We start from the raw sequence: 14,704 nt of genomic DNA, 5'->3' as shown, positions 1-14,704 counted from the left end.
GTCCATTCTCAGATCAGTTGAACTGTTGTGTGTGATGCTGAATGTGAACCGTCTGCTGCCAAAAGTATCCCCTCATCTTCTGTCTGAACATCCTAAAGCTTTTCTACTCGACAGGGCTTAAAATGACCACATGGACAGATCCCATTTCTTCCCCAGGCAGGCTAGGACAAGAGATGACAATGCCCAGAGTCACGTCTAGGTTCAGACGGTCTCCCTGCACAGAGCCAGTTGTGGGGGAGGAGGAGAAGGAAAAGGGTAGTATAAAGTAAAAGTTTTTATGCATGCATTTTAATTTCAGTACTTTCGTTTCTCCCTCAGGTTGAGAGAAAATGAGCCCACAATGAGAATGAGCCCAGGACTTCCCCACTGCAAGGTGAGTGACAATTTGCTACTCATGGTCTTTTACTGAGATTCTACTGCCCAAATCAGCTACTCAAACTGAGTGGCAGTGGAAGTACTTTCTGAAAAGACTGTTCTGGATCTTAGGGGTTTTGAGTCATAGTCTGACTTTGTGGTTTCAGCAGAAAAATAGTTTTTCTTTGACTTGATTGAACTTCCAATCTTACCTCTGCCCCCAAGATAGTGTGTGCTTTGTCAGTGGTTTGGGAGATGGACAGGCGGCCTTCTGCAGTGGTCATAGTTTCATGAGAGAATGTGATATTTTAGCAAAAAATGCAATATTTAATATTTTATATACATTTTATATGTTTATGAAGATCAAAGACAATGTTTATCAGTGTTTTATAGCTTCTGATTTAACTAAGAAAATTAATTGCAACTGGCACTGTAAATTTTTTTTGTAAAGGGAGTTAAATGCGGAAGCTAAACATATCAATGCATGCTTCAATATGACACAGTGTAAGCCCTATAATTCTAGGAGATAGGCAAATCCCAACACCTTAATTGCTCCAGTAAAATCAGCCTTTGTTCATCTCTTTTAACACATAAATTACTAAATACTTAGAAATGCTTCCACTATGAAGCCAAAGGCAATTTTTAACCAATATCTGAAGCCAAACCTTGGAATTTTCCTCTAGTCTTCACAAAGACCCAGTGCACAGAGACAGTCTGTTGTGACCATTGAATTCTGAGCTATTCCCAACCCTCCAAAATAGAGAGAAACATATCAACTTAAGCACATTTTAATTAAGTTAATCACCTTCTACATTTGGAATTTTCTTAAGGATAAAAAGATACCATAATATGATTCGTTTTAGATTTTCTGAGATAGAACAATATCAGAAATTGCATAAACGTGAAGCGTAGGTTGTTTCATTGTCTCCATACTCTCAGGTGCCTGAAACATCATTCTTTAAAATTCACAGATTGTGAGGCGATACAGGTTGCATTTTCTGTCATTCCAATTCCCATTGGTGTGCATCTCTACACATTTTTCTGTCCCTTTGCCATTAGGCTCATATTGGTGCCAATTGGTGTAATTCAGAGGTGTGCCATTCATATACTCAAATTGTCCTGAAGTCTCACTCTCTTTAATGCCCAAATAAGCATAACTGTTATACTGTTCCACAATCCCCAAAATAGCTTTGTTCTCCTCCTTATTCATGGGAGTTGCAAGAGTTCCTCCAGTCTTTTCACAGGATTCTAGAGCAGATGAAAATATCACTTTCTTCCCATTGCTGGCAAGTATTTTCTCTCCTGCTTTTGTTATTTTCCCATTCAAAGTAAGCACTAAAACACAAAAAGAAAAGAGCTAGTTAGCTTTCTTATTTCTTGTGGCATATTAATGAGAAAGCAAAGACAGAAATCAAGATGATGAAGAGGAAATTAAAAGTTGTAAGAGGAACAGAGGAGGGAATGGATGAGGGCAAGAATGAAAGTGAAGGGAGGAATAAAGATCTTCAGAGTTTTACGAGTTCAATAGGTGTCCAATAAGTATATTGCTATGCTGCTTCTGACCACAGATGGTCTCCTCCAAGACAAGGATGTCGTACTAACAGTTGCTATGTACAGTATCATCTCTAATAGCTGTGTGTACTCCCTAAAGAGGATCAATTTTGTTTCAAATTTGAGCAAAGGAAACAGAGAAACGATCATTATTTTTGTGAACTCAGTACACAAAACTTTTTCTACCATCTTTAATAACTTCATTGCTGGTAGATAGAAATGCTAGCAATAGGGTACAAGGCTGAGAAGTTCCAATGAATCCATGTAGAAAGTGCAACATCATTTGCAATATATATATATATGTGTGTGTATATATATAAACCAAATCCAAAAAAAAAAAAAAACACCATTAAGTGTTCCTGAGAACTCTGCATTTTATTCTCCTACTAAGAAAGTACCTTTCTTTACTTTGGTTCTTATCTCATGTTCACAAATGGAGTATACTTAAGTATATCTTGTCTTACAGTTGAAACATGAATGACTTTGTAAAATCCAAAGTATTATTCCAGGTTGTCTCATGAACAACCTTTATGTTACTTACTGGACATCTATTTGTATTGAGCGTTATTATAGCATCTAAGTAAATTCAACTAATTCTGAACGATCTTAATAGATAACTAACTGCACAATTATTGTTTTAAAGATAACACAGACAAACCTGATCTTATTCTATGCTGTCAATAATGGGAGTAACGATTTTAAGATTTAGGTCTAGTCAACCTCTCTGAAGCCAAAAATTAGTATGTGGCAATACAGAAAATGAACACAGGCCCTACAGTATTCCTAGAACAGCTCATTGGTGTCTCACATCAAGTTCTAGTTTTGGAATATAGGACCATTTTTCAAGTGTGATTTCTTTTCTACAAGTCTCAGTTCTATAATTAATTTTGCCCATTACATTTGAAAATGATTGATAGCTGAAAAAGTGAAAATGGAAAAATTACCTCCTTCAAGTCTGGAAAGTCGTTGTCTGAAATTCACTAAAACATTGCTGAATTCAGTGTCAAGCGAAATAGGTAGACCTAAACAGATAAACATAGAAGTTATACAAGCAAGAAAAACTAGGTTCTGCTGATAGGAACTATTAATTGGATAAAACGTAGCTATTTTCCAAAACTAGCTAGTGCATGATGTATTTTAACATTGCGTGGGGTAAAACAAATATTTCCCAATACTTTGTCACTTATTTGCTAATCTGTATTAAAGAAAAAAAATAAATAAATCCCTCTGAAATGCTCATAAATTCACTTCTGCATAGAGAAGGCCTAATAAAACTACAAAAGAAATACTTTCTTTTTTTTTTTAATCTAGCTTGAGGTCTTATGTGTGTCATGCCTATGAAAGTGTAAAGATCATAAGATAAAGTATTTGCCTATGGCTTTGCCAGGGATAATTTTTCATTCTCATAATTGTTACTGAACAGGCACAAGAGATATTTTTGAGAGGGAACAATTCCTGTGGCATTAAACAAAATTCAACCTATATAATTTTCTTTTTATTCTGCTGAATGGATGCTTTGTGTATTTACAGTGAGATCTTATTTTAATTGGAACTGTAAATGCTGATATAGGTGGGTTTCCACATAGGTGGAGTGAAATACAGAGTCCATCCAGCACTGGATGTTTAAGATGGGAACTGACTGTATAGGTAGAAACTTATTTCATACAAATTTCCACTGGTAACAAAGGTCCTACATGTAGTACAAAATTACTGATATGCTTCTCTGATGGTGTTCCCATTATTCACAACTGAAACTAACGGGAACGTAGAAGCATAAAAGATGTTGCACCTGAGTTGCAGTGTTCCAACACTTACATACTGTGCTTCACAGCCAGTGAAAAATAACATTACACCCAATAGAGAGAGTTATTTGTCTGATAAAACATTATATAGAGATCAGCCTTTTTCACTTGGTATTGCAATATCCCCTTTTTGTCATTTTTTACCTTGCAGCCCCGTGGGCGCTTGAGGTTCAGGAAGCCTTCCTCTTCCAAAAGGCCACATTGGGCCTAGAACAGGTTCTAGAAAAGAGAAGCAAAATTATATATATATAATTTATATAATGGGTGTGTATTTGGGAAATTTCAGTATACGATAGAACTTACATGTAACAAATTGCAGTTTGAGATTATGAATAACTTTGTTAGCACTTTAGCCCTGATAATGGACCTGGAGAAAATATTTCCATATAGAAATAAAATTACCCAGTGTGAATTATATGCCTTACCAGACTCCTTTTGCACATACCATCTTTGAATACTATAGAAACATACTAGGCACCTTTTAATTACACTTTAAAATGCATATTGGGATAACATTTTATTTATAAAAAAAAGAAAAAGAAAGCTTCTATGCTTTTGTTATGGAATATATAGCACTGGAAAGGCAATACGAACTAGAAAGGTTTATTTATTTGTTTATATGTATTTCTATGTTTAAGTATTGATAAACTGCATTTCCCCTCTTCTCCCAGAAGAGAGAGGAGCTCTTCCTTTTAGAAAAAAATTAAACTGACCATTTACTCCATTCGTTCTTTCCCTCTTCTGCCTACCACTTCCTTGAGGACACATGTCCTTCTGTGTTAGCTGCTTTTATTCATTCTGCCTTCGTGACAAGGATTTTTTCCCCTGAAATTATGTTTGTTGCAGGCTGAAAGTATGGGCCAAAAGGTCAGGTAGAAAATCTCTCTCTGTATTTATTGGAACTGGAAATACGTAGACATTTAAATAAACCTACTATTGCCTTATTTTGTCTGAATGAAAAGACAACATAAAGAGTTTTTTTCCTTACTGAAGACTTACAGTTAGTACATATGTATTACAATGAAGACGATCACTATTCTTACTTAGTAGTTGAAGTAGTCCACCAACTCCAGGGATATCGGATAGCTCAGGAAGTCCTGGACAGTTGAATGCATGGCAAGGCACTAGCAAAGCAGCTGCTGCTGTGAGCATGCAGAATGAGTAAGACATCATGGTTGTCCAGGGCAGCTGTAAGAAAATGCACATATTTGTCAGGCAGTGATTCTGTAAGAAATGTAGGCATTGGCTTATATAATTGATTTTTTTTTGTCTCGAAATTTGCACTCTTGCCTTGTTCAAATAAGGTGTAGTTTGAGGTATAAGACTCGTTTTGCTACCATTGCATAGCTTATGCACAAAATTGTTTCTAGACTGATACAGATTGCTATACTTATTACAGAATGACAGTTACACCTTTGGGAATAGTGGAGACATATCTTCTTTTTTGATATCACTGACTATTTGTAGGATTAGTCCTTGAGAAATGAGCTCAGATATAAAACTGATCAAGCTTAAGACATTACTTGTCTGTTAGGCCTATAATCATTCAATGAAACATAGACGTATATGCCACCAACCTGAAAGGTGCAATCTGTTACAGTGGTTCTTGTGATATTTTGGAGCTAGTTAGCAATCTCTTTAAGCACAATATTGTTTAGGGACATTTATTTGAAATAAGTTTTACACAAGGGAAAAGTTTCATAGCTCTATTGACATTCCTATCTTGTTTTGAACAAAATTCCACAAGATTAAAAATGGCAGTTAGTCTTGCAGAAAATGCATGTTTGCTGGTTGGCAACAGGCCCATTCATCATATCTCCGCTTATTTCATCTTTCAGGTGTAACATTAAGTAGGGTTATAATCTCGGTGCTGAGATATGAGTAAAAAGCACTCTGAAACTACAGATAATGGCTTTACAATGCAGCTGCCGGGTATGCAGCATTGTCTAATGCTGTGTGGTTATAAAACCTGAAATGATGAAATATAAGACACCATGGCATGGAGATATCCAGTTATTATATGAAAAGCAGAATCAGAATCTCAGTTTATTATTAGCGCCATTTATTAAATGGATACTCTAAAGCTGGATTGAGCTTTAAAAAATAAGAAATATGGCTTCATCTGCAGGACTGACTTTATTGTAAAAGGCTTTTGACATTATCCTAGATCTGCAGCAATAGTGATTATATTTAAGGGCAAAGCCCACTTGTTCATCTAGAGGCATGTCTAATTAAACTCAGCTCAATGGGACATGCCCCCAAACAATATTTATGTCATAAATTTCAGCCTTAAGATGCATATAGAACTGTTTGAGCAATACTGTCTGTCTCTCGTTGCCAGGAATATCCACCCTAATGAGTACATTTCAAATCCACCTGAGAACATACATGCAACATTAAAAGCACTGTTAAGTTGCATGTATTGAATCTGAGGTAGGATTCCTCCTGGTAATACCAGCTGCTTTAGGCTTTTTTTTTGTGGTTGGAACTAAATGATCTTTAAGGTTCCTTCTAACCTGAGCCCTTCTATGACTCCACAGAGCAGATTATTAAAGTCCCTATCAGAAGCCTACCTTAGGTGGCTAGGCATACTTATGTCCCTGAGATAAGGAAATGCAATTACAACAGGTACATTTCCTCTGGTGCTGATCATCCAGGGAATTACATTTAAATGGACTGTTGCACCCAGCTCATAATTGGATCATGATGCAGAGTCAGAGTTCTGATTAGTTAAATAACAAAATGGAAAAACAGTTCTTTAGTTTTAATCCAGTTTGAATGACCTTCATCTGTAACTACAATCTGGTGTCCTACAGGCATCTCTGCATCTAGTAAAATTACTAACATAAGAAAAGTGAAAAACTAAACAAAACCAAACAAAAACCCACCACCTATTAAAGGGAAATTTAATTTTAAAATAAATATGACCACAGAAATGAAAAGGAACAGGTTTGCCTTCTACCTGAAGTTCCTTGTGATTTATGAGAAGCAAATTCAACTTACCTTTCTGCTTCAAAGTGAAATGAAAGAGCAGCTTTCACAAGTCCCCTTTATATAGTGTGGTGCTTGTTAAATGACACTGCTGAAGTGGAGACTGGATAATCAGGGCACAAATGAGACTTTTTAGTTTTGCTTAAACACTTTTTATGTGAATACTGAGAACAATTTTAAGGGCTGATAAATTTAACTTTCTATTCTTATAAGAAAAAAAGTTCAATTTTATATTTTTAATGGAGAAAAAGTAATTAATCTAACAGATAACTCCAGATTTGTACACCCATGCAAAAGGTATAAAAATATAAAGAAACCTTCAATTAATCTAATTACTGCAAAGATATTGTTACAATTGTTTTTCTTACCTGAAATAAGAGCAGAAATGACATGTGGCCATGCTTTAACAAACAAGTTGAAGAGTTTTTAGTGTCCTTTTCTTTCCTTAAAAAAAAAAAAAAAAAGCTTATAAAAGATCTATGTTTAAGTCTTTCATGATATGCAGCAAAGGTTTGAATGCGGATTAGTCATTTTATAAAACCTCTAATCCCACTGGTTGAAATTATGGTAGATGAAAAAAACTGCTGTTAAGTGTATAAAATGTAGGTTAGATAGTACCCAGTAGGTAAAATGACTTGCTTGTGAATGCTGCTGTGGTTTGTGAATGGCACAGATATAGGGCAATTTAGCACAAGACATTGGCAGTTCTGTTTCTGAATGGCTGCAGACCTCTGGGGTACCTACAGCTCTGAGAAATTTGTGTAGCTGCAAGATAAGATTAAACTCAATGAATCTAGATTTTGTGAAGCAATATTTTAAATGATAAAGTGCCCAAGTTCTTGGGAATCTAACTTACCAGAACATGATCTCGTATAGATCCAGTTTCCAGGCAACGACAACAGTTGTAATGGTTAATACTGATCTGTGGTGCTACCCACATACATCTCCATGCATATGCATGCAATTTCAATATATGAACAACTTTATAAATCTTTGCAGGTTAGTGCTACTTTTTCCACCGAACAGTTTGTACTTCGCAAAATTAAATACAGAATTTCAAAATTAAGCAGGGAAGTCAATGAAACCCCACCAGGTACACACTATCTCTGTTCATTCAGGAAAGTGTGGCATAAGCAAAACAAGGTCTGTAATGGCATAAGATGTATAAAAAAAATGACAAATTATCTTGTACACCCCCCCCCCCCCAATTAATATGAATTTCAGAACAATTCTTCTACAATGAGCCAGATTGTGCTTGCACAAATAAGCTGATAAGACATTGAAACATCATCCACCATGAATGATTACTTAGTCATTAGATTTACTTTCCTTTGTGAAGTAACAGAGAATTAGGCAAAATAAATACACTGAAGAATAAGGCGGAAAGAAAGTAAATATTTTTTTTTCAGCAACCTGGCAACCTGTAGAATAGCTAAAAGGCTCAGTATTCTGAAATCTACAGGTAAGCTTATGTGGCAATGGCTGAAGATTTTTAACAGGGTAACACCCAAAAAAATTAAGCCAACATACCTGAGTGATTTCAGTGGAACCCGGATACTAAATCCTTCTTTCTGTCTTAAATAGAACAATAAGATTCCTTCTGAGGTCCCCTAACGCAAGAATTATGCTGCATTTTTGATGCCAGAAAATAAACCTAAGCCCCACAAAGGCCTGTTCAACTGTTAGCAAAGGAGAATTTTGAAAAAAGATGGAATCTGATTTTTAAAGATGCTGTGTATCCAGAAAGACTGCTGCTTCTTATAGCAGCAGTTCATTCAACCCTCAAAAAAAGCAGTTTAACGACTAATAACTTCTAAGGTGCTTTCAAAACCAAAACAAATTTCTTTTAGATAGCCTTCAAACCTCTAATTTTCTGAAAACAAGGTGAACTCTCCATTTTGCTCAGCTCACTGTTTTGAAAGGAGCTGATTACTAATGATGTTATCATAGCCTGATCTACATAAAGCTATACAGCACTCTTTCACATAAAACAATGTTGTGTAGCCATGCTAGTTTATTTTAGCAACCTGTGAGACATTAATCTTAAATGTGTTACTGTGCTGCAAGCTCCTGATATCAGCTGTCTTAGCTTGTCCTTGGCACAGCATCTGCATGGCAAGCTGGTATGGTCAAATCTCCATCTTCACCCTGTTCAAAGCAACATTCACGCTTGATATTTGTCTAGTATTTTCTCTGCAACCTATCTGCTCTGCTGCTACTGATCTTAAAATAGGCCAGACTTGGGTGCCCAAACCCAGTTTAAGACTCGTTAGTTATCAACTTAGGCCCTCATCAGAAATACAGGAACTAAACCTACACCACCTACTAAGTAATGAAACAGTCCAATGGGTAAGTGCTCCCTGCTCCTCAGCTGCGGCAAGTCCAAACAATAAACAGGGGAAGGTCAACCGTATCCTTGTCTTTGGAAAATAAGAAACACTGATAAAATCATATTTATACTAGTTTACAGTGCATTGATACAGAAACAGGATGAAAAAAGTAGAGATTACGGTACCTTACTATACCTCTAGTAAGGAAATAATCCAAATTCTGCTGCTGGTAGGGCTTAAAACGTATCATTGCTGTGTACTCTAGCCTCATGCCACTTTAATTGGAAGATAAGCATCTCAGATGTAGAATGTAATTGCTGATGAGACGTATTTATATTTATAAACACAGTATCACTGACATGCTGTCATCTTAATAATACACTGTCATCTGGGGGGATGGATCCCAGGGCAGAGATTTCTAGGTCCAAGTGTGTAAGCAGGTTGATGAAGGAGGAGAATGAACTGCTGAATACAGATAATGAGGTTCCTAAAGATAGGACAGTAGCCATAGGGAGCAGAGCTTGGGTGAGTGGGTTTTAAAAGCTGGTTTCATCAAAGTATACCAAACAGGCCTTGCCTAGCACTGTGCTTGTAAATTAGAAAAAACTTTAGCTTAAGACAAAAAAGAATGCCTTCAAGCAATTTGATGAAGAAAAAAAAAGTCATCCCTTTCAATCTATTTTCTGTTCTAGGAAAAGTAAATTGAACCTGTATTATCAAGGAAAGGGGTGTCTGGGTTTTCCACAGCTTTTGTGAAAAAAAGCAGGCGCAGTTCTTTCCAGTAAAAAAGTATATAACCTTAAAACTATGTTAACAGAAGAAACACTTGACCTTTGTTGTCAGATTATACCTGGTTGCTTCTTTCTCATACACCTGAAGCCACTGATTTAAACTACAGATTCAAAGCCAGCATACTAGAGAACATCAATATTTCCTCAGTAAGTTGCAATAATTGACTTTAATCCCTGGAAAAAAATAATTAAGTAGTCTGGGGGAAAGGCACACTAACGATGTATTAAAGCTTATTTCTTTGTCCATGACGTGGGAGGTGATAGCCTTTAAGGCCTCCTCTGCCTCCAGAAGGAACATGTTTTAAGAGGCTCTACTCAATGTAAAAGTTGGAACACGTAGAAATACACTTGCAATAGATACTATGGGTCAAAATTTGGAGCTTTTTAGAGCTACAGGAAATTGAGAGAATGGCTAAAGAATATTTAAGAACAGTTAGGAAATGGCAAATCATCCTTTTATTTTGATCCTCAGTAGCAGATAAAACTCTGACATAGTCATTTCATGGTAGAGACTGAGGTGCCAAGAAACTAGGCACAAAAATAAAGCGATGAGTCAAAAAGCTAAGTTATGAAGAACCAAGGGAAACGAGGCTGCCTTCTGCTCTGACTATTGGGTCCCTATCATGATGGCATGAGCTACGTCTGAGGAGTCCTGTTCCTGAAATAACAGTCCTGAGCCTGAAGACTTTTAATGGACAAATTCCTACAGGTATCAAAAGGAATTTCTCTCAGGAACAAGCAGAGAAGGACTCTCGGGCCTAGCCCATGCTGGGTACAGATTTATGTTTTGGAATATGATGTCTGAACCTTCAACACTTACTGAGACCTTACACGTAACCTTTTGGCCATTTTCCACAAGCCAGACCAGGGAGTACACAAATCAGGAAGAACACGGATGTAAGAAAACGCCTATTGCAAAGGCAACCTGAAAAGTATTTAAACATCAAGTTGATTTTCTCCTGATCTTCTGAAAAAGTGTTTATAGGAACTTACCAGTATCTACAGAAATAAAGCCTCCAGAACTAGCACTTAAATAACTAAATTTTATGAAGAGCACATATGTAAACAGCAGGGACTATATATATGTATATTTTAAAGTGTAGATTTCATGTTAATTTGTGTAGGAATACTAATTCCCAGACAATAGTGAAGCTACAGCTCCTTGTAGTTGAAACAAACAAAAGTCCTGTACAAAGAATAGACAAAATGCCTGAAAAAAACTATTGCTCATCATTTCTGCAGCCTCACCTTCCTCAGCTGTGATCACTTTGATCAGGTTTTGCAGTTAGTATGACAAAATGTCATTAATGATTAGGCAGGACACATACTCTCCCCTTCTCCCTTACTATATTCTTTCTCCAAGTTTAGTAAAAAATTAACTGTCCAATCTATAAGTCAGCTTTTGTCTTGTACCTTCACAAGCAAACAAGCAAAACCCCAGAAATGATCTCACTCAGACATCACAACCTAACAATGATTTCTTGAAAGTCTGTACCTTTAGAGTTTCTGTAGCTGTGAAACAGCTTAGAGAGGTGCAATCCCTAAAATCATTGTGGAAGCCAGCTTTTCTTTTTTAATCTCAAAGTATCAGTTTTCTGTCCCGCAGGCCATATTACTAGCTTTGTAATTCCTCCTTACATCTTCCTTGCTAAGCATATAACCCTGCTTTGGGAATACTGCACAACGCTATGGGAGACGATTCCTAATACTTGTTCAACAACATGACAGAAATACCCACTGCAATGACAATCTGTAGTGTCATGATGGAATAAATATTGTCTGTCTTTACTGGAAATAATACAAAGAATAATCACAGGGCTGTTCTGTCATGTTGTGTTCCCATGGAGATGAACTATACCTCCTCTGAAAAGAGGTAATAAGAAGCATTTTTTGCTTGAACAGCCACTGGCCAAGATTGCCTTGGAAACATATGCTCGTAATTCATATCTTGTTCTTATAAGCAGCCACCTGGCCCTTGTTGTCAATTTAAAATAAAGATAATCTAGTCTGCAGATAGCAAGAAAAAAACAAACCTTTTTAAGCTGTTGTTATGCTATTATTGCTGGGAAATGGCCCATCTAATGTCTCGCTGATAAGTGTTACAACATATATATCCAAAAGCACTGCCAAAATTTTATTTGTGATTGAAAGTCAAAGTCCTTGGGAGAAACTTGTTGTTGAAAACACATGGCAGAAAATACAAAGTTATAAGTGAAAATAATAAACTCACCAAGCTGCTGTTCAGGTCTGACGGTCACAGTAAAATGAAGCTGCTTTGCACCTTACTGAGGGGATCCCAACCGATAATGAATTTCCAGGAAATGCCACATTTCATGGTTGTTATCTTGCTATAAGCTGAAAACAAAGACAAAATAAGTATTACAGATGCTCATTTTTGCACCGAGCTTTTTAGGAGAGTGAACACAAAACTGTATGTTTTAGCTAATTGTGTTGTTTGATGCATATAGCATTTAATATATTGAATCTGTTTCATTTGTAACGGTACATTTTAGACTCTCATTAGTGCACAAGTACAGAGGGACACTTGTTATCTTTGTGATAGGTGATAGATATTAAGGCACGTCATCATCTCATTTTCCAAGAAACACAGAGCTATGGAGCACCTTACCAGGCTGGTGACACACAGCTGTGAGTCCATCCAGTGCCTGCAAGTCAGTGTGGTGGCTTTGTGCTTCACCTCTGGAGGACCAGATCTCACTCCCCGGAGGCAGGAGGGATGTGACAGTGGCAGCAAGTGATGCTTTGGGGCCCCATCACTTCCTGCCTTGGAGCAGTACTGTAACAGTGCAGGCACATGGCCCTACTTATAATGACTGTATCTTCCACTGATAAATCCCTGGCAGCTCCAAACCAGCTATGCTGGGCGCTGCTGGCAGCACAGCCAGAGCTGTGTGATGCCAAGGAAAGGCCGTGGACTTAAGTGCCCAAGGAAGCATGTTAATTTCCTCATCTTTTACTAGTACTTGAGCTGACCTGAAACTATGTAAGGAACAGTTATTAGAGAGACTTCAGTGTAGAAATATTCTTGGAAGATTCCTCTAAAGGATGTAGAGAAAATAAAGGCTTAGCTACAGACATATATTTATTAAAACCCATTTTCTTTCACCCTGAGCATTCCCTGACTGTAGCTGGTTATCCAGGACGCAATAATCTGGAGCCAAAGTACTATAGAGAGTTATTTTGTATTTTTTGCAGTAATTTTGTTTATTACTAAGTTTTAAAAAATCTTAGACTAAAAAGGTTATTGATAGAAAGGTGCTTATAGTTTTATTCTTTAATTACAAGCCAATTTCTTTGCTGAGTTCTCTGAAAGCTTTTGCAAGCCAAACTCTTAATGAAAATAAACATAGTTTGTTGAAATCCTATTTTGCTATATAGTGAGATTTGACCAAAACTATTCATATACAAACAGAGATAATAAAGAGGATGCAATTGTAAAAGTAAATAGGTTAAAAGTGAGCAGATTCTCTCAAGAAAAGTATAGCTATTTAAGACCAAAGTATCTTTGTTTGCAATACCTGTTACATTACTTCAGCATATGTTTTGAGATGCTCCCTGAAGAGTGAGGAATCACGTTTTCACCACCTAAACATAAAAACAGCAAAAATTGAGCACAGAACTCTTCACATCCTAAATAGAAGCTTAAAACCTATGCCTGATGCCCTAATAAGAAATGTGACCTCTCCAAGCAAACATTTGCCATGCTTACATCCTTAGATCATCATTGCTAAAGCTATACTCTTGCTATACCATTCTGATTATTATTCTGTTATTATAATCTTGGCTATACTGAGGTCTTTTGTTCTGATTGTAAAATGTTAACACCGATCCCCAAAATCAGAAAGATTAACGCAATGAACCATATATATCCATTCATTCATGAGGATTAGAAGACTGCTGCAATGTAACTGAAATTGAAGCAGATGAAACTACAGCATTCTAAACAGCATTGCATCATCCAGTAGTATTTTTTCTTTGTTTGCTTCTATGAATATTTCAGTAAAATATCTACAAGGAACAGAGCAAAACAGTGAAAAGTTCTTGAATTTTTAGATTTGAACCACAAAAATGCATTTTTTATACTGAACAGAATGATTCAGGTCATACTATATGCAAATTACTTTGAGTCTAAAATGAAACAGCGCACTTCTAAAAATGTAATTTTCAGTGACCTTCAAAGGCAATTGGATACTTAACTGCACTTTAGAAACTTCCTTAGGCATATAAGTTGAGAAGAAAGGAAAAACTCAGAGGATGAAGTTTTGAGAAATCAGTGGGAGGAAATTCTTTCCTCTAATTGGATATTGAGCGGGAAAAAAGGTGGGCTATTCAATCGCTGGTCAGGATAACAGACACTACTGTTAGTGTTTTCCTTACGCTGAGGCACAAGCCATTGCAACCTTTAGCACAAATAGCATTAAGAAATACATACCCATCTGTTTTATTTTGGCTCTGCAGTATATTTTCTTTTTTAGCTAGCTAATTAAAACCCCCTGGAGTTCATCTAAGTAGACAAAAAACAAGGAACAGATGAAGGCCAGTGAAATAGAAAGAAAACAAAAGGGAACGAACAGAGTCCTAAAACCTCAGATTCTCTCTGGAGAGAAATGGGAGATCTGAATACTGCTTGAGGCCAGTACAATTCCAACTGAAACTGTTTAGTAGGTTCTTAAAACACAGCAGATTTAGCTTGCGTGACAAATCAGAGAGAATGTTTAATAACCTTGAGAACCGTAATAACCATGAGTGCCAACTACTTAACTAATAAAATATAATTTTTTTTATTCCATGAGGGTCACTTCTTACAGTCTTTATAGCAGCCTTATATGAGATTTTGAAGATTAAATATTGTTTTTCTTAGTAA

At 36.5% G+C, this 14,704-nt stretch overlaps 1 protein-coding gene across 2 annotated transcripts; it reads right to left on the bottom strand.

Moving 5' to 3' along the window:
• Positions 1-288: 288 nt before the first annotated feature.
• LOC121072849 (pulmonary surfactant-associated protein A1-like) lies at positions 289-14,407 on the bottom strand. Of its 2 annotated transcripts, XM_040563004.1 has the most exons (8): positions 13,359-14,407; positions 12,050-12,174; positions 7,067-7,142; positions 6,711-6,801; positions 4,751-4,895; positions 3,852-3,926; positions 2,850-2,927; positions 289-1,689 (listed from the first exon to the last, which is right to left on the bottom strand). In XM_040563004.1, the coding sequence occupies exons 5-8, from the start codon at positions 4,878-4,880 to the stop codon at positions 1,313-1,315; spliced, it is 660 nt and encodes a 219-aa protein (XP_040418938.1). In that variant the 5' UTR covers positions 4,881-4,895; positions 6,711-6,801; positions 7,067-7,142; positions 12,050-12,174; positions 13,359-14,407; the 3' UTR covers positions 289-1,312. The 2 variants fall into 2 exon arrangements, with proteins under 2 accessions (XP_040418938.1, XP_040418937.1); XM_040563003.1 differs by lacking the exon at positions 6,711-6,801.
• Between the last annotated feature and the right edge of the window lie 297 nt (positions 14,408-14,704).

The sequence above is a fragment of the Cygnus olor genome, chromosome 7 (assembly GCF_009769625.2).
Source record: "Cygnus olor isolate bCygOlo1 chromosome 7, bCygOlo1.pri.v2, whole genome shotgun sequence".
NCBI lineage: Eukaryota > Metazoa > Chordata > Aves > Anseriformes > Anatidae > Cygnus > Cygnus olor.
The sequence above is the reverse complement of the archived record's forward strand: the minus strand, read 5'-3'. Positions and strand labels throughout refer to the sequence as shown.

Excerpts from the sequence above, each read along its gene's own strand:
- LOC121072849 (XM_040563003.1), bottom strand. The coding sequence starts at position 7,090 with ATGTCATTTCTGCTCTTATTTCAG. Across the intron at positions 3,927-4,750 it reads TGGACTACTTCAACTACTAA|AACCTGTTCTAGGCCCAATG; the intron begins GTAAGAATAGTG and ends TCTCTTTTCTAG. Across the intron at positions 2,928-3,851 it reads AGCGCCCACGGGGCTGCAAG|GTCTACCTATTTCGCTTGAC; the intron begins GTAAAAAATGAC and ends TTATCTGTTTAG.